This window comes from Pelmatolapia mariae, linkage group LG23, assembly GCF_036321145.2.
Source record: "Pelmatolapia mariae isolate MD_Pm_ZW linkage group LG23, Pm_UMD_F_2, whole genome shotgun sequence".
NCBI classification, from domain to species: Eukaryota; Metazoa; Chordata; class Actinopteri; order Cichliformes; family Cichlidae; genus Pelmatolapia; species Pelmatolapia mariae.
Genome location: NC_086246.1, coordinates 11,980,247 through 12,002,088, shown reverse-complemented (window position 1 = coordinate 12,002,088; position 21,842 = coordinate 11,980,247). Strand labels below are relative to the sequence as shown.

The 21,842-nt window shown below is 41.5% G+C and overlaps 2 protein-coding genes across 12 annotated transcripts in view; both read left to right on the top strand.

Annotated features, from left to right (window-relative positions):
* Window positions 1–11,750, top strand: part of LOC134620170 (R3H domain-containing protein 1-like) — a 51,902-nt gene extending 40,152 nt beyond the window's left edge. For 7 of the 11 annotated variants that reach the window (XM_065469708.1, XM_065469709.1, XM_063466180.1 and 4 more), the window contains 8 exons: window positions 2,594–2,751; window positions 2,995–3,128; window positions 5,341–5,444; window positions 7,932–8,113; window positions 8,721–8,862; window positions 9,557–9,654; window positions 9,744–9,828; window positions 10,642–11,750. In XM_065469708.1, coding sequence (XP_065325780.1) covers window positions 2,594–2,751; window positions 2,995–3,128; window positions 5,341–5,444; window positions 7,932–8,113; window positions 8,721–8,862; window positions 9,557–9,654; window positions 9,744–9,828; window positions 10,642–11,018 — 1,280 coding nt within the window. In that variant the 3' untranslated portion in view covers window positions 11,019–11,750. Of the gene's footprint in view, window positions 1–2,593; window positions 2,752–2,994; window positions 3,129–5,340; window positions 5,445–7,931; window positions 8,114–8,720; window positions 8,863–9,556; window positions 9,655–9,743; window positions 9,829–10,641 lie in introns of those variants that run through there. The other 4 variants (XM_065469706.1, XM_065469707.1, XM_065469710.1 and 1 more) reach the window with 4 other exon arrangements.
* Window positions 11,751–12,126: 376 nt separating this feature from the next.
* Window positions 12,127–15,694, top strand: LOC134620718 (uncharacterized). Its single transcript, XM_063466989.1, has 3 exons — window positions 12,127–12,551; window positions 13,916–14,010; window positions 14,122–15,694. Exons 1-3 carry the CDS (start codon window positions 12,353–12,355, stop codon window positions 14,551–14,553), a joined length of 726 nt encoding a protein of 241 aa, XP_063323059.1. The 5' UTR covers window positions 12,127–12,352; the 3' UTR covers window positions 14,554–15,694.
* The last annotated feature ends 6,148 nt before the right edge of the window (window positions 15,695–21,842 follow it).

Sequence of the window (21,842 nt, the reverse complement as noted above, 5' to 3'; positions counted from 1 at the left end):
GGAAACATAAATGGACAATATATGACAAAAACAGTTTGTGCAATTCTAACAACCTTGCTAGTCAGTACTTGTCATGGTCTGAGCTCTCTTAAGGAAGCTTTCTTGTTATTAAAGTAGTCCCGGCTTCATTCTGTTCACGGTCGAGAGGATCCCACACAGTTTTAGTAAAGCTGAGGTCTGGGGAGGCCAATCTATGACTGGTAGTGATGCATCGTGCTTTTCTGTGCTTTCAGTTGATATTGCATGGGCAGTCAAAATCTGACTGTACTTTTTGCTTTCATAATTCCATAAATTTTAATAAAATCGACGTCTTATAAAACACCTCTGGCTGAAATGTAGCCCCAAACCATGACAGAGCCTCTGCCATGTTTTACAGGTGGCTGCAGACACTCGATGTACCTCTGTCCTGCTGTGCCTTTCTTATACTTGAATGATTTATAGATTAGTGGTTTAATACATAAAAAAAATCAACAAACCACTCCAGTCTGCATACCTGAAAATATTCATGTATCAGGAATGCACTGAAAATGGGTGAAAAAGCAGTTAGTCATTCACTCCTTTAAAGGTCGATGTAAAGAAATGAAGACTTTTTGTAGTATACATCTCATTTTACTTGCATTAATAGCTGCCTGAGTGTCCAAGTGTCCCTCTTATCGATAGCTGCAATCAGTTAACAGGAACTTATTGTCAGAAGCTCCTTTAAAGGGAGAATTTCAAGCATCATTTCAAGTCCTTACACCTTTTTATATTTGAGCCTTTTTTCTTTTCTCCTGATGTAACATAAGCAAACTGTCTGAACAGGGGATCCCCTGTGACCAAGCCACACGCAGAGTGGAACAATTTACTGTGTTCAAATCAAGCAGGCAGTTTTCACTGGTCTACAGTTCTCTTGGAGTACAAGCAATTTCAGGTGACACATTTACCAGTCAGGGTTTTTCTTGCAGTGATGATGGTGCAGTCTAGGGCTTGCAGTACAATGGAGGAAAAGTCTTGCTGCCAGCCTGCTTGTTAGTTTATGGAAATGGAAACATGAAAGTTTAATGACAGATGGCTCGAGAACATCAGTGACTCTCAGAGGTTAAAACCTCAGTACTTTCACTTCATCTTAAGGTTAATATAACTGATCACCTGTGTGTTTTACATGGAAGGAGTAGGAGTATATTTTTAGTTGTGATATGTGATGGGGAAAAACATTTTCTCACTAGTTGTTCAAGGATGAGTCAATTTTGTTTTGCGAATGATCAGAAATAACAGGAACAGAGACTCAGCATACTTTCATGGGTAGTTTCCTGCTAGAGGTCCTTCTCCTCAGCTCTGTATGATTTGTGACAAAGAAAGAAGAATCTGGAGCCTGAGAGACGGGATGCGGGGCCGGGACGCTGTCTGAGAGGCCTCTATGAATCTCACAGTGAACCGGTCTCTTTTCCAGCCCTCTCACGTTGTCGTCGCTAGACTGTGCGAGCACCTTAGCAGAGGACAGCTTTTAAAACGAAATCTGCAAATCCAGTCCTCAAAGAAGAACGAGGAGTGTGTGTATACAGAGTAGAAACTTCTCCTCCCTCATGGCTTTAATCCCGAAAGCCGAACAAGTCCGTCAGGATGGTCAGCCACGCTTGCACAACAATCAGGACAGTCGGTCATTATCTGCGTCTGATGGAAGGAAAGAAGTCAGAACCGTCCCCTCGTCGCTCCCTGCTGGAATGGAATAAAAATCGGGTGCTTTTGATATTACGGTCATTTCATGCTTGGTTTGTAAGGGAAGGTGGGAGGCGAGGGAGGATAAAAATAGTCCTCCCTGCTCCGTTCCTCGCCGAACGCTCTCATTGTCTCGTCGTTACTTTTCTCCCAGGGCGGCAGACTGTAAAGACACCTTCACAAAAGGACATCCTCTCCTTAGTCACTCAGATTACTGTGCATGAGTGTCACGAGGGACGGTATTTTCAAATGTCTTTTTGTCACCTTGACATTTAAGTGTCCGAGTCCCCTCCACCCTCCACCCTCACACACACACACAGCCTCGGGTTAGGTGCAGACATCGCCATTTTAGGGCGTTTGGAGAATCGTCCGACCTGCCTGCGTGACTTTGTGTCGTCTCTTGTGTGTCCTTGTATTTGGCCCTCTCTAAATTTTAAAAACAAAAAGGTATCGTAGGAAGGAGAAATCTCATTAAAGTGACAGTGTTTTTGTATTTTACCTTCATCAGAGGAGTGTCTCGTCTACTCAAGTTGCAGGTTTAGGCCACTGCAGGCTAAATCAGATATATTGACTTTCTCATTTATTCCAGACCTGCTTTAGCTTTAACAGCTCAACTCCCCACACACTCTTCTATTGTTCTCAGCTTGATGGAGGTTCTGTGCTCATTGTTGGGATTGTTTTAAGAAGCAAATACCCTTTGAAAATCAATAAAATGTTGAACAGTTGTCTTGTGAAATCGTGATAGCCTCGGCTTTTTTCCTGAGTGTCCTCTCCCGCCGCGCTACACCGAAATCACGACTCCTTAATTGCACTTTTGGCGGTTTGTTATCGCAGCGTATCCATCAGGGGTCTCTTTTCATTCGGTCACAGCATTGTGCCTTTTCTCATTTTGCCTCAGTGCACCAAGCCGTGATGCCAAACCCAGCGTCCAGCTACCAGACAGTAGTGGGCGTGCAGCCAACACCCAACCTCGCTCTCACTGGCAACCAGCAAAGCAATATGGGCAACCAGATGCAAGGCATGATGGTCCAGTACCCTCCAATGCAGTCTTATCAGGTACTTTGACGATGGGACGCCTCCGTGAGCTCCCCCAGCTAGATTAATAAGAGCACTGTTATGAATGAAACGTGCCTCGCTCGAGGCCTTTTGTTGGTCTTTATTTGACATAAGGAAATGCAAAAATATGGCTCCGAGTTTTAAAATGTCTGCTAAAGAAAGAACAGTGAACATAGAAAAAGTTGAGTTTATTTTTTGAATTGTTGACACTTGCTTATTTTTCTTTCTTTTTTCCCCCTGTAGCAGGTTTCTGTTCCACAGCAGACGTACCAGCAGCCAGTGTTTGTGTCCTGCCAGCCGGGACAGGGGGCAGTGGCTGTTGCTGGCATGCAGCCCTGCTACAGCCTGCTGCCTCCTAACCAGCACACCACCATGAGGTACGGATCTACATCTGTGACATCCTGCACGCTATTGTTTCAAACACAATGAACTTTTTTTTTCCCCTCGTTGTGTAAAACTAAGAATGCGGCCATAATATTGATAATAATAGTTATCATCTTAAACATATGTGTCGGTGTCGACCCAGAATTTCTCAGATGGTGAAAGGATGTGATCAGGTAGGAGCAGCTCAGAGGTAGACTAAAATAGTCTTTTGTGTCCATACAGGACCCGTATTAAAGCTTTTCATTTGCTTGTCTGTTCATTATGGATCTAAAAAGAATACATAATGATTTCTACTTTAGCTCGTGCACTACTGGTTTTTCTTATGTGGCCATCAAAAAAAGCATATTTGATGCTGGTATTGAGTCCCTGGACACTAATTAGTCGGGGGCTTTTTTTTCTATGAGAAATTCTCCCAATTTTTTCTTTTTAATGAATATGTACAGACACAGTTTTGCCAAAACACACAGCGTGGGATTTGTCCTCCCACCCCTCCTTGGGAAAAGGCTGAGGTTGAAATTCTTTTATCCAAATCATGGGCGATCATCCGTTTCACAGTTTCTCGGAAAATACATTTAGCTTTTTATATTAAAGGAGATTTTGGAAGTCACCATCTTGGTTTCCTTTTTAAGCTCGCGTGCTAGGCGTTTCTCAAATCAGATACAGCTCAGCAGGAGAGCAGCTGTTAGTCACATTCTCATTTTGAACAGCTTACCCGTCGGGCATCCGATGCTGGGATGCGACGCGATCCCTCATATGAAATAAATAAATAAAATCCTGCGGTCACGTATTGTTAGATTTTGGGGTAAAGGGAGGATTCATACATACTAACAGAACATCAACTCACTACTGCTCCCAGGTGGACAAACGTCACAGTGCCGATTTGAAATGACGTGTTTAACTGCATTGGAAATAAACTTTCCAAGTCCACTATTTGTATGAACACCAATAGTCTTCACATGTAGGGGTGTGTGTAACTACTTCAAAGCCACAAAGTTTACATTGATAAATAATTAGTATCAAGGTGAAGTTGTAATTATTACCTGAATGTTTACACTGATAACAAAGTGCCTCTGATTTATGTTCATCCCGTCCTAATGACGCGTTTTAAATCGAAGTTGTTAATCAGATTTAGATGGAAGAAATTAGCCCGACTGTAGATGTTCTTTGTCCCAGAAAACGATTTGCAGGTGCTTGAAGGTGCCTCTTATTTCTAGAGCAAACGGGGTTGATGAGTGAATCCCCAAAGCGCCTCTGAGCCAAGGTCATCTTTGTTCACTGTGGAGGGAAAGAAAAAAAAGAAGTTATTACCACCATCCTTTTGGCGAACTGGGTCTGCGTGCAGCTGATGAATGTCGACTCTGACGCCGCCTCCAAGAGGTTTTGCCATTTTCCTGTCATTACTCGGCTGCTGCGGAGTAGTGTGGAGCCTCTCATTATAGCTGATTGATAGAACTAGCTCACAGAAAGCAAAACATGTAATTAGTTTCTACCTCCGTGGGCCCAATCAATCTGGATACTGGCGAGAGGAGCACCACTGGGACTCCGTATACGTAACAAACAGCAGAGGCAAGCGCGGCCATGTACGCAGTCGTCACCAGCAAAAGAACAATGCAGAGATGCACGCGTGTGAGGAGAGGTCACTTTCTCATCGTCCCAGCTGTAAAATGAGGCTGCTTTAGTAGGGCAGTCAGTGCGGGAATGATTTATGTGGCAGTGTTGGAACGGCTCAGTCTGCTCCCACGAGGACCGACCGTCCACCTGCAGCCCGCTTTTTCACCAGCTGGAGACGAGTCCCTGCAGGCAGGTTGCTTACAGAGCAGAGCGCCTACTTTCCAGTTTCTTTTTCTTTTCTTTTTTTTTTTTGTTATACTCCCACCTCAGATCTCCTGAAGGTGTACGTCTGTGTAGGCTTAGAGGTGGTTTTTAAACTTTCTCTAAACTCAAGCCCTGGGTGTCCGCAGCATAGTGGACTTCCAGTAACCATTCATTGATGATTTGATAAACTAAAACGCTAACAGACTTGATCCAGTGTCACCTTCTGGTTTATTCACTCATACGCGGAGCTTGAATTATTTTCAGTGTGGTCATTGGATGATAAACATTTCAAATTTCAATCACTCACCAAAATCCGCTCACATTTTAAAATAGTTTTAGCCTCCAGAAGTCAATGATTTTGAACATCCCCGTGTGTGTTTTCATCCTCAGTTCAACAGTGAGTTTCCTGCCCACACCGATGATGGAGCAGCTCCAGTTTTCTCAGACCTCGTCCCCCTGCGTCTCCCAGCAGCACCCGGGCCAGCAGTACGCAGGTACGCTCCCCTCTGAGGTTGGCATGCAGCCTGTTCACAGGTCCAGATAGAAACACACGGTGATCTACAGTAGGATCACGCAGTAAAGTGAGAATATTCGCTTTTTTCTGACATTAGCTGCCCTGGAGATTCCCCATCACTGCCAGCGCTCTGACATTCTTTATTTTGCTCATCTTTCAGTGTCAATAACCGCAGACCGGATTCCTCTGTAGCCACAGCCTGCGCTTCATAATGAAATAATCTTCCCTGAGTTTACTTTACCTTTGTATGTGCGGCAGATGCATGATTAGATTTACACTCTGGATTTTTGAAATGAAAAAGCACGAGGCCCTGTGATGGGAGGTCCCTGGAGTTTGAATAAGTAAAAGTGATTTGCTCATGTCCCTCTTCCTCCAGAGCTGGATGGAGATTAAACAGTGATTAGGTCAACCACTGCAAATGTTAAGCTGACATCAACGACTGCATTGAGACAAAAAAAAGAAAACAATAAAGTAAGAAATGACTGATGTCATGACTCATCAGAAGAAGTCGTTGGTATTGCCGTTGCGGTGCTCCAGTGGTTATAGAGGGTCTCTAACATAAGCACAAATATGTCTTATTTCCCAGTTGGTCCTGCTCTTAAATGATAACTCTTTATTTTTTCATAGTCAGGCTTTGGTAATATTACTCTTTAATACTTTGCTTCATAACCCACTTCTCAAACCTATAGAACTTCTGTCATTTAACTTTCAAAGTATTTCCCATTCAATCAAACACACAGATGTGTCTGTATAAACTGATGATGGTAGACAGCGTAGCCCGTCTGATAAGAAAATGTGGTCGATATTTATCTGATTTTATACCAGCGCTCACAAGGGTCTATTTTTTTTAATAAACACAACATAAATATTGATCGTTATTTTTTATTTTTTTAATTTGCCATATTTTTCTACAGAGGTACGTTGTTTACGTTGTAAAAATGTATTTCCCAATGTATTTTTTTACAGTCTTGAAGCGGGACTGTTGGTTTCATTGTGCGATTCAGTACAGAAGAAGATTGGAGTATTTACTATATGTTCCACCTTTTATGCCTTTGAAATGAAGTGAGGATGAAAGCCGGTCCTAATGTGTTTGTCGAGTGCTTTAGCTGCAACTCTGCTAATCAACTACGGTTATCTTCATGGTTCAGGGGTGTTTACACAGGAAGTGATTCGCTGATCATGCATCGCTTTGTAGATGATAGTTGGTTGCTAGTGGACATTCCAGATCCGGTTGCCTCGGTAACCCACTAATGTATTTACTACCAGTGATATGGCTCTCTCTTTGGTAGTTGTATTTGAAGGAAGCTTTACTTATCCACCTATTTGGCCCAATGTCAATTAAAGTTGCTGTGAACCCTGGTTGCCACGCCCCCAGCAGCCTAGACTCATTGCGCCGTACCTAAGGGAGGATTCAGGGTCACCCGATCCAAACCTAACTATATTCTTTTGGAAAAAAGGAATCTTTTAAGCCTGATCTATAAGCAGAGAGGGTTTCTGTCTCCTGAATCCAAACTGGTTCCACAGAAGAGCGGCCTGAAAGCTGAAGGCTCTGCCTCCCATTCTACTTCTAAAAACCCTAGGAATTTGTCTCCCAGTTTACCTTCGTGCATTAAAAGATAAATAAAGGTAAAATGGACTCGTGCCTTACAAAGCTACAATAATGCATTTTTTCATTTCTGTTTTCCGTCTCTTTGGACATGAATTGCTGTCCAGAGGCCCAGGTGGGGCAGTCTCCTTACTAATGACCTTTATTATTCATGTCTGATTATTATGGGAGCACAGTGGAGGGGGAGCCATCATTTCTAGCTCTTCCAGTAATGAGGTCAGATGAAGGTCTCACGACGGCCTTACCTACAGCGTGACCAGTAAACACTTTTAATTGGCTAGGCCGGGGCCAGAAATAATCTACAAATTAAGTCCAAATATCCATCGTCCTTGCTAGTGTTACGAGGTTTTATTTCCTAAATGGACACCAGCATCAGCTGTGCAAAGTTTGTGTATGATTTGCGCCTCATATGAGCTTCATGTAAACAGAAGTTAATTAGATGGAGGTATAATGTATGTTCGGGGCGCTGATTTATTTTATTAATTTTTTTGTTTTGTTTTAAAAGTCATGTTCATGTGCCACAAAATAATTAGATAATTGGATTTCCTGGATCATTGCAGAGGATTTAGCAGGAATAGGGAATGGACTGTCTGATTGCCAATTCCAATGTGCCCTTATAGTCGAGGCACTTAAGACGTAATTGCTGAGAGGCTAACGGTGTAGGAGCAGTGTTTTCCCTGATGAGGTGTGTAGCTGAACAAAAGTGCTGAAACGCAGCTTTGGGGCAAAAACACATTTACTTTGGTGCATAAATGATGAGCTGATGTGATGAATTAAATAAGTGGATTTTTTTTGCTGACCTGATTTGCCTCTTGTCGACACAAACACTGCTTCAACCTTTCCATTTCTGTCTGCGTGCAGGGTTGTTACCCCCGGCCCCCAGCAGCGGCATGGTGATGCTGCAAATGACAGCAGCCCCCTGCCAGCAGCCCCGGGCCCCCTCCCCCTGCCAGAGGAAACCACTCAGCCACAAACACTTGGGCCCCGAGCACCAACGCAACCGCAGGCCCGCCGAGCTCCCTCCGCCTCCGGACAACATCCAGGTACAAACGCTGCCCAGGCGCATCGATCAGGCAATCACAGAAGAACAGCGGTGCCTTTCAGACCGTAGTTTCTCCTTTGAAACCATTTAATTAGCTCGGCGACCCAGAGGTTTTCATTTGACGGGAGCAACTTCCAAATAATTTTGAATTCAGTTGTAAATTTGTTCAGCTGATGTTTTCTACATAGGACCATACTTTACGTGTCAGAAAGTTAAGACGGTCACAAGAAAGCAATTTGAAAGCCAATTTAGTTTGTTTGTGCGAGTCTGACAGTTGCGTGAGAATTGTCGCCTTGAGCCAGACTCAGCTTGCCTGCTGTTCCAGGCAGGTTAAATGTCGTAGTAAATAGGCTCTGCAAATGAAGTGAGTGCTGCCGAAACCTGAAAATGAGGAGAAAATAGTCCTCGGCATTAGGGTGTAATGGTACATTAGTGGGACTAATGTGGATAGAATGGTACATTAAAGCAATGACTTGAACCACAGAATGACTTTGTGAAAGGAAGAAATGGCCACAGTTGCTTTTTTTCTTTTTTCTTTTTTTTTGAATGAAAGTGTTTGTGTTTCCTCCCGGTTTCCTCTCTCTGCATCATCGGTGTGTTGTATGTAGAGCAGCCTGCCCTCGTCTCCGGCACTCACTCCCTCGCCAGGCCAGCCGCCCAGCGTCAAGGGCCTCCCATCAGGCATCTCACCCATCCCTGTCATGGCCCACCACCCGCAGCTCCCTACAGCCTTCTGCCACAGTGGACAAGGTCAGAGACACGCAGTAGTATTGCAGTACATGCTTACAAACACGGCATCCTCAAAACTCAGTGACTGTGCAGTGCAATGTCGCACGAATGCATTCAACATCAAAAAACGTACAGTTGAAGCATCTCTTATCTGGATGAATGAAACCTCCTTCCATATTCACAAGCCTTTGCTTATGTACTGATATTCCTGAGGTTTTAAGATTGGAGTGAAGAGCATGATCATGTGTTTTAAACTAATCCTGCTGAGGGGCATCATTTCCTGATGCTAAATGAAGGAGTCAGTGCATTGGAGAACACTTGAGGGTCTGTGCAGCAACTTTAAATACAACAGTAACTTCAGCTGTGCTTGTAAAAGATGTCTAACCTAAGATTTAACATTAAGGGACAAATTGCACTAAATTGCTTGAAAAGCATGCTGCAAAGTAGTTTAAGCAGTAGCTAACTTTCCAACTTCCTGCTTGCCATGAACAATGTTAAAGCGTGCTTGTTTTTAAACAGGTTCTAGCACACAGGATTCAATAAATGTCATATATCATTTGTTTAAACTGGCAGCTATACTTGGAGTTTATATTTTAATCATTGATTGTCGAGTACTTTAGTTAGCTACTGTCTGTGTAGCTGCAGTTAGGTTCTAAAGCGATTTAAATAATCACAAACTGATATTTGAAAAGGTTGTTTTGACTCTCATTACCAGGTGAAGCGCACTACTCTTTACTGGGCCAGCCTTTGCAGTACAAACCCTCCATCAGACCTCCGTTGATCCACACTGCACACATGATGGCCAAACATCAGGTAGTACTGGTTTTCCACTTTTGACTTCTATTTCCTTGTCCTGCCGCCCACAAGCACACCTACCTTACTGGCATCTTCCGTCTCCTCAGGTTCCTCTGGGGGTTTGGCGTGGCGGTCATGGGAGGAAGGCCGGCAGAAAATCAGTCTCTTCAGATCTCAGTGTAGGTGAAGCAGGTAATAGGAAGACCAGAGGGAGGCTTAAGCTTAGAGAACCTCGAGTTAGCGGTTTCTGACCGAGATTTGACCTCTTCAACACAGAAGAAGCTCCAAATCCTAGTCCAGAATATTATGTAGTGTTTTGGGGTTTTTTTTTCTTTTTTTTTGCTTTAGCAAAGAAATTCAGGCCAGCAGTTTGTAAAAACACGCACGCTGGCTGGAATGTCAGCCTTTAGGTGTTTATCAGAAACTCGTGCTGAGATTCATCACCAGATAAATCCAGCTGCTGTGTAGTACTTTGCCAGATTAAGTGGAGTAACATCACCTTTTTTTATTCTGTCAAAATCTGCTTGCTGTGCTCCGTATCTGTGGAGAAAGCGTCTGTTTGTGAATGTAAGCAGAAATAATTTCCAGACGGGGCAGAAATCACACCTGGCAGTGGAACCTGCAGTCCCGGCAGTATTAACACCGACACAAATGTGCTGATTATTTCAAATATCACGCTGTATTTTTTGCAGGTGCTGAGATTTTTTTTTCTTCCCCCTTCATTATTCAGGCGCTTTAGTCAACAATCCCACTAGGGGCAATCAACAAGGACTGGGGCTCATACGCAGCTTCTTTTACAGAGGAATTAAGACTGAGAGATGGGCCTTTTCTTTTTAAAGAAAATGTAAAAAAAAATCCAGTAAATTATAACCAGACACATAGATCTGTCTGTCCTTCCAACTCAAAGCTTTAAAGCTGACAGCAGCATTTTATTTGAAGCCTCCCGATGGTGCAGGTCTGATGTTGTTTTTTTGTTTTCCCCCCCCCTCTGCTCACCCATGACAGTTGTTTTATTTACTGGCTCCACTGCTCACAGCGCTGTCTGTCTGTGTGCGTCTGCAGTGAGCAGTCAGATTCTGGATGTGACACATCCTCCGGAGGGGATCAGCTGTACAGACTCCCACCACCTCCTGGCAGAGATGTACAAAGGGGGCGAATCGATCCGCCGGCTGTCGGACCAGCAGCCACGGTTGTGCAACTCGACCCGAGGCGCTCCCGGCAGAGACCTGGCCTCGTCGCGCCCTATCTTTGCCACGCTCCCCTCCAGACACACCACCCCGAGCGCCGTGTTCCGCCCCACAGGCCCCCCAGGCGCCTTTAAACTCAGAACCAGCAGCGGACACAAAGGGGAGCTGTGCGACTCAGACAGGACTGGCTTATAGCTGCTAAAATCTCAGAGCGGCACACATGGAACGCACATCCAACCACCTGCCTCTGCTGCCTCAGTCTGGACTGTCTCCCAGACGCTGTCCAAATCGAAACATCAAATGTCTGAAGAATGAATGTTCATTTTTATTTTGTTTTAGTTTCTTTTAGCTTTTTTTCCTTTTTTTTCGGCCAACAGGTCTGTGCAGGGTGGAAACCGAGCACCAGTTTGTAAAATTTGTCCGTAGCTGCAGAGCTCCGCTCAGCGCCCCACTTCTATTCTAAAACTCCAGTTTGCTGTTCTAAAGTCAAAGTGTTTGGAGACTTTTGGGGTTTGTTTGCCAGCTATCACATTAGTGTGTCTACTGCGGCTGTTTTAGTACCAAATTATTATTTTTTTTTCTTGCCACTTTGAAAATTAGATGATATAATTATGTTTAAATTGAACTGAATGTGTCACGTTGGGTGTTTAAAGGTTCTAGAACAGCACGTAGCAGCATTTGTACAAGAAGAAACACTGAATCACAGATAAACTACCTGAATTATTTAAAGTCACCATTAAACACCGTGAATGTTGCATTTGCACTGAAGTGATGATCAGAGGTGGAGATTTGACTGGTATCGGACAGAGCCTGGGTTTTTCTTTTATTAACCCTTAATACCTGTTTGTTTGCACTCGACCAGGCCACTTTGTTTTATATATTAAAATGTTTATATGCACAAGAATAATACAATCGAGTTTGTCACTACTTGGCTTAATTTGTTTGGATTTCTGTTCGTGTGACTCATGAGAGGTGTTCTGTGTATGGTGTGGCTTTTCTTCTTCTTTTCTTTCATTTTTTAAAAATTAGATTCTAATAAATGTTTGCACCACAAGTGTTGACTTTTTCCACCAAGCTAAAGTATGAGTAGTTAGCTGCAGTCAGCAATTTCAAGGTCTAATTTAAATGTTTCCTTGGGAGAAAGAGGTCGCTTCGGTATGGGAGAGAAGAGCAACAGATGAGGCAACTCTGTGGAAGATGTTGCCATGAGGTTTGTATCTGTGCCTTTTGGGCACTGCGGAGATGTTTGCTCTGCTCGGCAGCCTCATTTCCAGCTGCATAAATGAGCCATTTTGAACGAACGCTCCTCTCAGCCTGGGATGTAGTGAAACAGAGACACCTAGTGGACAAAGTTCGTTACTGCATTATGAAAGCGCTATGGAATTAACGAGGAGTGAAAGTGAAACTAACAGAAAACTGGTTTAGTGGTTACATATTAATGACAGGCGTGTTTAGTGTGGCCGAAAAACGCGGGAGTATCTAACCGTTATGTCGACGCTTCAGTGCTAATGTAGCATAACAAAAGGGTAATGGAGACCGACTCCTGGGAGAACGGCAGGACGGTGGTTGTCTCCGGTGTTCCCAATGTGTTGCCCCCCGGCAGGATAACTGATAAGCTGACCATTCACTTCCAAAGCACCCGGAAGAGTGATGGAGGAGACGTCGAAAAGGTCAAATATCCCACCAGCATGGACGGAGTTGCGTTTGTCACTTTTGAAAACGAAGAAGGTAAATTAGCAGGTGGTGGCTAAAGGCAGGCTATAGGCTAACATGTCGCTACTGATAGTGTGTAAAGCTGTGCGTGCTTCAATAAATACATTAATGACAACAAGCAGTTTTTGAGGGTGTCCCCTTCCAACCAACAAAAGCTAATCTAATTATGAGCAGTTCTTCCAGCGCTCAGTGAGTTAAATAAAGTTGTCCAAAAAGCTGCTCTATAAAGTTGTCCACTCTTCGCTAATTTAAGCTAAATGTTACTGCAATACTTCAAATTTTGATTTCAGTCCGTTTCCAAGTAACCCAGGGCCAGTATCGCCGACACGTCCAGCCTATACAGGCTGTATGATGATTTATGAGATGACTCATCATCAGTTTGTAAACAATGAACACATTTTAATGACCGCTTACTGTGATTTTTACTTTTCACAATAAGTCACCGCATGTAAATGTGCCTGTCTCTGAAGCACTTTGGATTCGGCCCAACTCTTCAGAAAAAGAAAAGCAGTCCCAGTTTTCTTCAATTTATGATTTTTGTGTTCACAGTTCTAAAATAAAAAACAATGTAGCAAACAACACCTTAAAACTTCATGGTGTTGTGACAACACTCATGTTTACAGATATTTTACTACAATAAAGGCCTAAAAACAACGTACAGTTGGATCTGTATGTACAGTCTTCTATCAAAAATATGAAGTTTATTTCATTTCAGACACATTATCATTGCTGCATAACATACAGCGTGTTGTTTAACTCTAAAGCCGGGTGTATTGTTTATTGTACAATGGGATTATTAGAAATTAAAATGGCTCTCCCTGATTGGTGCAGTGTTCCAGTTACCTTAGTCAGACAATACAGTCTGCTTTATGAGTTTTAACATATTCTGTTCTTTTAAAATAGGAGGCTTATTTCTGGAGCTCTGTGGATGTAATAATAAATGACAGACACAAACTAAGGCCACCTTATCCATGTGGAATTGCAAATACCTAAAGGGCTTACACAAACTGTTTCGTCATTGTCAAACATATCTGCTATTTTTCACTATAATTGGTACCCATGGGAACCAATTTCAGTTTCCCCTGAGAACCACTTTTACATTATGCTGAGTGGAAAGGGTAATGTATGAATGAAACATTTGATTTTTGTATGATCTGCAGCTTGGATGTGTGCCTAACTGATGAATGGATTAATCTGATATTATCAAAGTGATGTACTGTTATATAAAAGCTAACATTAGACTGGTAGATAATGAGTCGAGTCAAGCTCTGTGCACTCTGAGTGACAAAAAAAGTGTGCTAGCTTTGTGGGTTCATGAGGCATCATTATAACAATGACCTGGGTAGAGACCACAGCAGAACTGTGCTAACTTTTGGCAGATGCAGCGAGGGTGGTGGAAAAGAAGCAGCATATTATGACAGACAGCCAGTTTCCTGAAGACTTCGTCCTCACTGTGTTTCCCTTCAGCACAGATGTAAGTATCGGTGTGATTTTAAAACACCATGCCTACTTAAGTCACTTGCTTTTGACAAGCTTTTGATCGCAAAATAAAAGTTGCTAATTCAAGCACGTTCCTGTGGTGCAGGTGTTTTTCTACGTCCCAAGCGCTATGGTTGATCTTTCCATATTCGGCGGCAATCGGGACTTGGTGATTGAGAGCCTGCGGTCAGCTCACAGATCGCTGCGTTTTCGTCCTGTGCCCCAGCAGAGGAAAGCCTTCATTGAGGGGCCTTTTGCAGCTGTCCAAGCCCTGAGAGGGGACCTAATTCGCAGAGCCGATGAGCTTCAATCTGCAGTCACAGTCCAAACCGCTGGTATTAACCCAAGAGAAAGTGGTCATAATACGAGGTTAATATCTCATCACAGGTATGTCGACTCTGTAAGCCACAGCAGCTCTAAGAGGGAACCCGCAAGCAGCTTATCAACATTGCTGCAGAGCCCAGGTGAGGCAAGTGAAATCCAAAGACTGCTCTCAAAGACTCAAAACGCCTCCTTGAGGCAAAAAAGTTTCCTCTGAGAGTTTGGCTCCAGGGAGGATTTTGAAAGCACGCATCAATGGAAAGGACAAACTGGAAGTTCAGCCAACAGAACAAAGAAAGGCCAACCACATACAAGTGGTCGAGAAGGAAATCAAAGCATCTTCCTTATCAGGCCTTCCTCAACCAGATGCAATATCAACAACAGAGCCTTATAATGACAGTGCCTCACAAAAACATCCCAGAGCAGGCAAGATTTCAGCCACAGAGATTAGAAGAGAGGGTGATTTGGGCTCTCACCAGAGCAGCATGGGCTGTTTGAAGAATCCAAGCAGCTCAGCAGTCAGAAGTAAGCTCCTCCAGACTGAATTTAAAGATGTCTCAAAAACCTTGGAGAGATATACTGAAGGTCCCACAGTGGCGTGTGGAGTCTGTCCGGAAGGTCAGGATGATATCTGGGTTGACTCTTACATATTCAGATACATCAAAACATTTCACAAGAAGGAGTTGGGCAGATGCTTTGCGGGCACTCACTTATCTGTCAGGTATGTTGTAGAAACTGACCTCATGCAAATATCGTTGACTGAGCAACAACGTTCCAAGGTGACCTCAGGAGTCCAGAAAGCCATCCAGAAACTGAAAACTTTGTTTGAGTTTTGGCAATCAATCTTAAGAGTTCATAAGATATTTTACCATGAGGTGGGGCTGTCGGATAAATACCTACTAAATCAGATCTGTGGTGTTTTCAGTTTCCAGTCTGAAGATGTTCTTTACATATTTGAGGACTCCTGCATTAAAGCCATCAGCCCTTCAGTCCCTAGTCTGCTGTTCAATAAGAAAATAAAAGAAGGAATAATTAAATTCAAAGACACTCTTGTAAATTTCAGGCAATCTAGTAGGAATCATGAACGGATGTAGTTTAATCACTGACCACAAGGGGGAGTAGTTTTCTCTTCGCAAACCCTCCCCAACACTGAAGTCTATATTTATCTTGTTATTGTTACAGATGCACTGATTGTTGTTTTATACTGACACTGTGAGTTTTCATTTGAGCAGCTAATGATTAGAACTATAGAAATAAATTATACAGTACTGATTAAATATCTCATATTCATCCTGTGTTTTTGCTTTTTCTCTCTGTTTCTATGGTGAAGCTTCCCCTTTGTTTATGGATGGGTTAATAATTAAGCCTTTAAACAGCAATCCAGACTCTCTTCTCATAGCAGTGGGGATAAGTCTTAGTTACCCCTCTTCACATCTTAATTAAAGACAAAACATAGACAAACATCGACAGATGTCAGCCTGTCTCACATGACCAAATCATTTAGTCACATATTATGTGAAATTAAATTAAAACAAAACTGATTTATCTGTGTGGATTTTCTTGATGATTATTAAGTTTAAACACATTTGTTGAGTATTTTTTATTATTAGCATTTTTAAGCATTATTAGTATTTGAGAATTTACTACAGTGACATCTGTTCTACATTTCTTTGTCTTTAGGTTTTTATTACTTAGTGTCCATGAACCCTCGTTTTGCTGGGCAGCAGGGGGCGGTAGAGCACTTTCCTCTATACTGTGGGCTGTGTATAAATAGAGACACTGTAGCTGCCATGACTTGCCTCAATAAAGCAATTATGGAGGCTGGGTTTGGCGAGCAGGGTGCAGATTGGCAGGCGAATGATATCAGTTGGATGTCCCATTATACATCATCTCCCGTCCACACACATACAGAGTGTTACAACACAGTGTTGCACCTTTTCCAAGGAAGTACGCATTACATGTTTTGTGTAGAAGGTTTTTTGTTTCCTTTTTTTGGTTTGCAATTATTCAGACAAGCTTGCTGCACAGCCTCAATAATTGATTCATTATGTAAAAATAAGCCACATCACCGTAATGAACACACACAAACACAATCAGTCATCTCCCAGACGCACTCACTCTTACTTGTTACCATAGGAACGTAGTGGAAGAGGTTGGCAAGCTGCAACGTTGGGCGTCGTTAAGGGAAGCTCTTGAATACAATGAAAACAACCATGCGGGCGAAGGAATTACATTTCCAACAAAAGAACCCTTCATCAAAGATGAGCAGAAGAGAGCCCACCGCCTGGTAACACCCAGACCTCTCTCCTGCCCCTTTGATAGCACATCTTGAACAATTAGCCATCATTGGGGTGGGGGCTGGAGTTATTGTGGTAGAACAGAATGAGTCAACAAGCAGACGGCATGAATTATTTTTCCTGAAATGGTTCCGACTCTGGCCTTTCATCGCACCCACCCTCCTCATTATGCATAAAGTATAATTAGGTACCAGCATTTTTGAATATATTAAGCATGTGTGACTTTCATGATGGAGGTCAGAAACAGCAGCAGGCCAAAAAAGGAAGCATTAGTGGAAATCTCAAGGACGTTTGCATCAGGAACGAGGTCTTCTGGGCTTCAAACCTGTAATTGGGCCTCTGAACCCTGTGCCTCTGATGAATGTTATTGTTCACACTTCACATTAGAAAATGACTCAAACCACTACAAACACTGACTGCAAATATATGCAGAATGACCACAAAGCAACCACAAAACAACAACAAACAGACAAAGTGACTATAAAGATAACAACTTCAAGAACAAACCAAGTGACGGACAAAATTACAAAGACAGTTACTACAAAAAGAACAAATAAGACAACTACAAAAGGTTGGAAATCAATTTTTAAATAAGTATAATAATCAGGAAAAACTAAAGGAACAAGCAAAATTACTGGAAAGATCAAACGAAACAAAATTATAGAAATTACAAAGGCATTCACATTGACTAAAAATAAGCAAAGAGCACAAAACACTACAAAGGGCATGCAAAATGGGATCCAAAACAAAAGAATAACTAACTCAATTATCATAAATATACAAAGTTACTACAAAATGAAACAAAACAAATAACCATTCTGATCTAATTATTTGGTTACAAAGAGGCAAAAGATCAGAAAATTACAAAAACATGTAAAAGTAGCAGAAGACGGAATTATAGAAAACTACAAAGGCTCAAACAACTACAAAAAAAGCAAAATTACTGGAAAGAATGGAAAACACAAACACACAAAATGACTTCAAGAGAACCCAAACAACTGCAAATTGATACGAAATGAAACTCGAAATTATGCAAAAAAACCAACCAAATAAAGCAACTGAAAGTGTCTAAAAAGGGGGGAAAGGTAATAAAACAACAACAAAAACCTACAAATTACAAAACAAACAAATTACTACAAAGAGGTACAAAATGACTACAAAACTAAAATAAAATTATACAAAAGAACTACAAGCACATACCACCAGAGATGGGCAGTAACACGTTAAAGTAATCCGTTACTGTAATCCGATTACTTTATTTCAAGTAACGCGTAAAGTAAGGGATTACTATTGCAAAAAAAGTAATTAGATTACTTTTACTTTCCCGTAAGCACACCGCATTACAGTGTTACTAAACCGTCGTGATTTTGTTTGTGAGAGTGTCTCATGACAATGACGTACGAGCGTGCGACGCCCGTGGCAGCAACTGATGTGTGCAGATCAACAATGGATAATACGAAGTGTGGGAGAGAGTACGACCATGCAGCGTTTAAAGCGTGGACGTACTGACATTACTGAGTTTGATTATGTAAAAAGTGACAAAAACATTAGCGTTCACTGTACACTCTGCGTGGGAAGAAAACTTCTTTGTACAGCGAAAAATTAAACTTTAAATCTGAGCAAGCACCGAGCTCGCTGCCACGGGAATGTGGAATTCACAGCGAAACCCCCAGATCCTCCCACTGACATGACCGCTGTGGCACCGGGCAAACCTCCTGCTAAACAGGTGACAATAGATTTAAGAGCGGCAGGACTCAGTGCCGCTGAGTCTTTGATTTTATTTAGTTTTTGCTGTTTTACTTGCATCTGTTTGAAAGAGTGAGTGTAAACACACAAAACTTTATTTTATTTTATATATATACAGAAAATAGGTTTAAATGTTAAACAAATTTCTTCCACTCAGACACTGTTGCATATAATTAGATTTTTGCTTAATTCAATGTGCATAAAGTTAAAAGATTAAAACTAATAAAACATGTTTTTTAAAAGAGACTTTTTCATTTGATTCAATTTTATATGATGGATTATGCAGAAAAAATAGAATTGGGCTTAAAGGTCTGTTGCTTTGTTCAGGTTGTGTATCATGTTTTTAAAAAGTAACTAATTGCTTTTGAAAATAAGTAATTAGTAAAGTAAAAGGATTACTTTCTTGGAGGAGTAATTAGTAACTAATTACTATTTTCAACTTGACCAACACTGCATATCACAACTACAAAGATACAAATGGTTACCAAACAACTATAAAAACATACAAATCAAATACAAAAAAAAAATAAAATAAATAACAACAACAACAAAAGAAACAGCCTAAAAGAGTAAATTACTACAGAGATACCAAAATAGCGCAAATAGAAAAAATGACAAATGAACTACAGAAAATAGCAAAATGCTACAAAACCTGTTTAAAGAGACTCAAAACAGCTACAAGAAAATGCAAAATTACTTTAAAAAAAACAAAACAAAACAAGGCCCCGAAAATCCAGAGAACATTTCAACTATGGGTAAAGTATCGCAAGAGAAGAGTAAGAGCCTTTGTCTGTTCTCAGAGTTCTCCAAATCCTCTGTGGATCGGATGTTACCTATCAGCACACGACTATTCGCTGTTTTAATTTAAAGTGTGTATTTTTGTGCGGTTGTGCTCAGGCGCACACATCATGGAGGTCAAAGGTCAGAGAGAGAAGCAGCAGGCCTCTACATCATTCCTTTTCCACAGTGTGGAATAGAGCTTCAGGTGATGGATAGCATTCTTCAGGCAATGTGTGTGTGTGCACGTCACAGTCACAAATTACGTCTTAATGACTCTCTTTACAGATCATCACCCTGCCCGGGAGAAGGGAAGCAGGCGGGGATATGAGTCGCCCCCCCCGCTGCTCTGCCTAAATGCAGTAGTGCATGGGTATTAGCAAGCTGTGATGGAAGAGCCTTGTAGGAGAAATTGGGGGCAACAGACCAGGAAAATGGTTTGTGTGTTATCCGTGGAGAAAAGGACAAATGGTGTTTAATTGGTCTGACAACATATGACCCACAATGTAAGCATACTGAATCACCGTGGAATTTTGCAGTTGGTACGCAAGTGTGACTGACAGTCAATGTTTAACATGCATCTCCTCAAATTGCATTCATTATGGTGTTATTAACCATCTCGTATATCTTTATTTCAGTTATTTACTTCTTTTTAATATTTGGGAGCCAAACTTTAAGAATAAACATATTAACATCACTTTCAAAGAGTAAGAAGTTGATAGCATTAGGACTATCACTACATCACATTTGTACTACACATAGAGCCCAAAAGAATTCACAGACATTTCAAATATCATTGCAGGATTGAAACAGAAGTTGGAAACAATAACACCACCAGTTTTTTTTATATTTATTGTGTGTTCTCTTTTTTTCCCTCCCTTTTTGGCAAATAAATTATACTCACACGTGTGCAGGGAGTTCAAGAATGAATCTAACCAAAGCCGTGTATGCTCGCTAAAAAATACTTGAACAATGATTTACTTTTTGTAGTTTTGCCTCTGTACAGGACTACACTAAAGTTTAAATCAGACAACCAAGAGGAGATTAAAGTGTGAATTGTTGGAATCGACTGTAGGGGTCTTTAGAGGAAAAACTACAAAACATGTGTAATTGTCCAAATTCCTGTCTGTTGCTAATTATGTCTTCTTTTTTTTTTTCATTTTATGGCAAGTAGCAACAAGCCTAAATATACAAAATCTTACTTTATTGGAGTTTACTTTCTTAACATTATTCTAAAGAGAATAATGTTAGAAATTACTTTTATGTTCATTACACAAAAGCATAAGAGCGCTTTGGTGATATGCAGACTGTGTCCAGGACACAAGCAACTGCATTATGTTGCTAACACAACTTTGACTCTTTGCAAACATCTGAATAGATGTTAGTGCAAAGCTAGCCAAGGACCCAGAGTCATATTAAAGCTGAGTCTATGCTGACCCCAGCCCAGCAGCCAGACCCTGATGTTCATCAGGTAACAAAGGCAGCCTCCATTTCTACCTGTACATGATGATCTCCGATCCTTGAGCTAATTTTCACCATTAGTTTGTGTTGTCGGCTTTATGTTCATACACTGAAGCTTGTGTCAAATGTTAAGTTTAAGATCTAATGTGTATCTAGAGCCAGGATGGCTGTGACTCCTGCTTCCATTCTTGACGCTAAGCTAATGATTGTTCGAACAGTAATTAACACTCAGACACGAGCATTGTACCAGTCTCCTCAGCTAACTGTCAGCAAGAAAGTTCATGTTGCAAACTAGAAAAATATAAATAACCTTGTCTGAAAATATGTCATATGTGTTAGTTTTCAGGGTTCATCACTAAACGTTCATGTTCTGTGTTTTCAAGGTGCTGACTCCCTGCAGTCACAATAATCCTGTTGGATGCTTTCATCACTAAAAAACAAAAACAAAAAAACTACTCTGAATTTGAAACATTCACCATATTTTCTGGACTTACTGCAAACTGTGAGCAAATCAGTTTTCAGGTCACTTTGGTGCCTTAGGCCAGACACCCTCAGAGGAGACTGATCTTTTCATACACCGATGATTTCATTATACTTTAGCATAATTCCGTTTCATTCAGTCTGTGTCTGAGTCATTAAGAACACAGTCATTCATTGTTTTTCCATAAAAACTAGCGTCCATGCCTCACCCCTGTGTTAAACTCTCTAAATATGAACTAAAACAGAAAACCTGGTATTAAATGAGCATCATGCACCACTACATTGTCTAAAGTATTACTTGATGCGACTTTTTAAACCTGAACCTTTCAGACACTTTACTTTCAGTTTTACTTCTAAATATTACTGTTTTATTTGCAACATGTCCAACCATAGCTGATATGGCAATTTTGCTGTTTATTTTCACCACTTTCTTTTAGCACCGTGTTACAAACCTGTGAAAATCAGACTGTTGCACTAAATCAGAATTGTCCTCCGACTACAACACATCATCTGCTCAGTCTTCATCCTTCCTCACATCTCGACTCCCCAGCTGTTCGCCCTCACTTACGAGCCGATCCAGGAAGAGTGAGTGTAATTATCAGCCTCTCCTCTGACCATTTCAAAAGCTCGCAGTTAGTCAGGTGTGAAGAAGAAATGTGATTGCCTGTTAAATTTTGACACCGCAGGCTGCAAACGCTCAACACACGGATGCCACATGTGGACCTTTCTCAATTTAGAATGACAA

Bases quoted from the DNA above. Each gene is read 5' to 3' on its own strand.
- LOC134620718 (XM_063466989.1), top strand. From the start codon at position 12,353: ATGGAGACCGACTCCTGGGAGAACGGCAGGACGGTGGTTGTCTCCGGT. The intron at 12,552-13,915 runs GTAAATTAGCAG...AACTTTTGGCAG, and splicing joins CACTTTTGAAAACGAAGAAG to ATGCAGCGAGGGTGGTGGAA. The intron at 14,011-14,121 runs GTAAGTATCGGT...CCTGTGGTGCAG, and splicing joins TGTTTCCCTTCAGCACAGAT to GTGTTTTTCTACGTCCCAAG.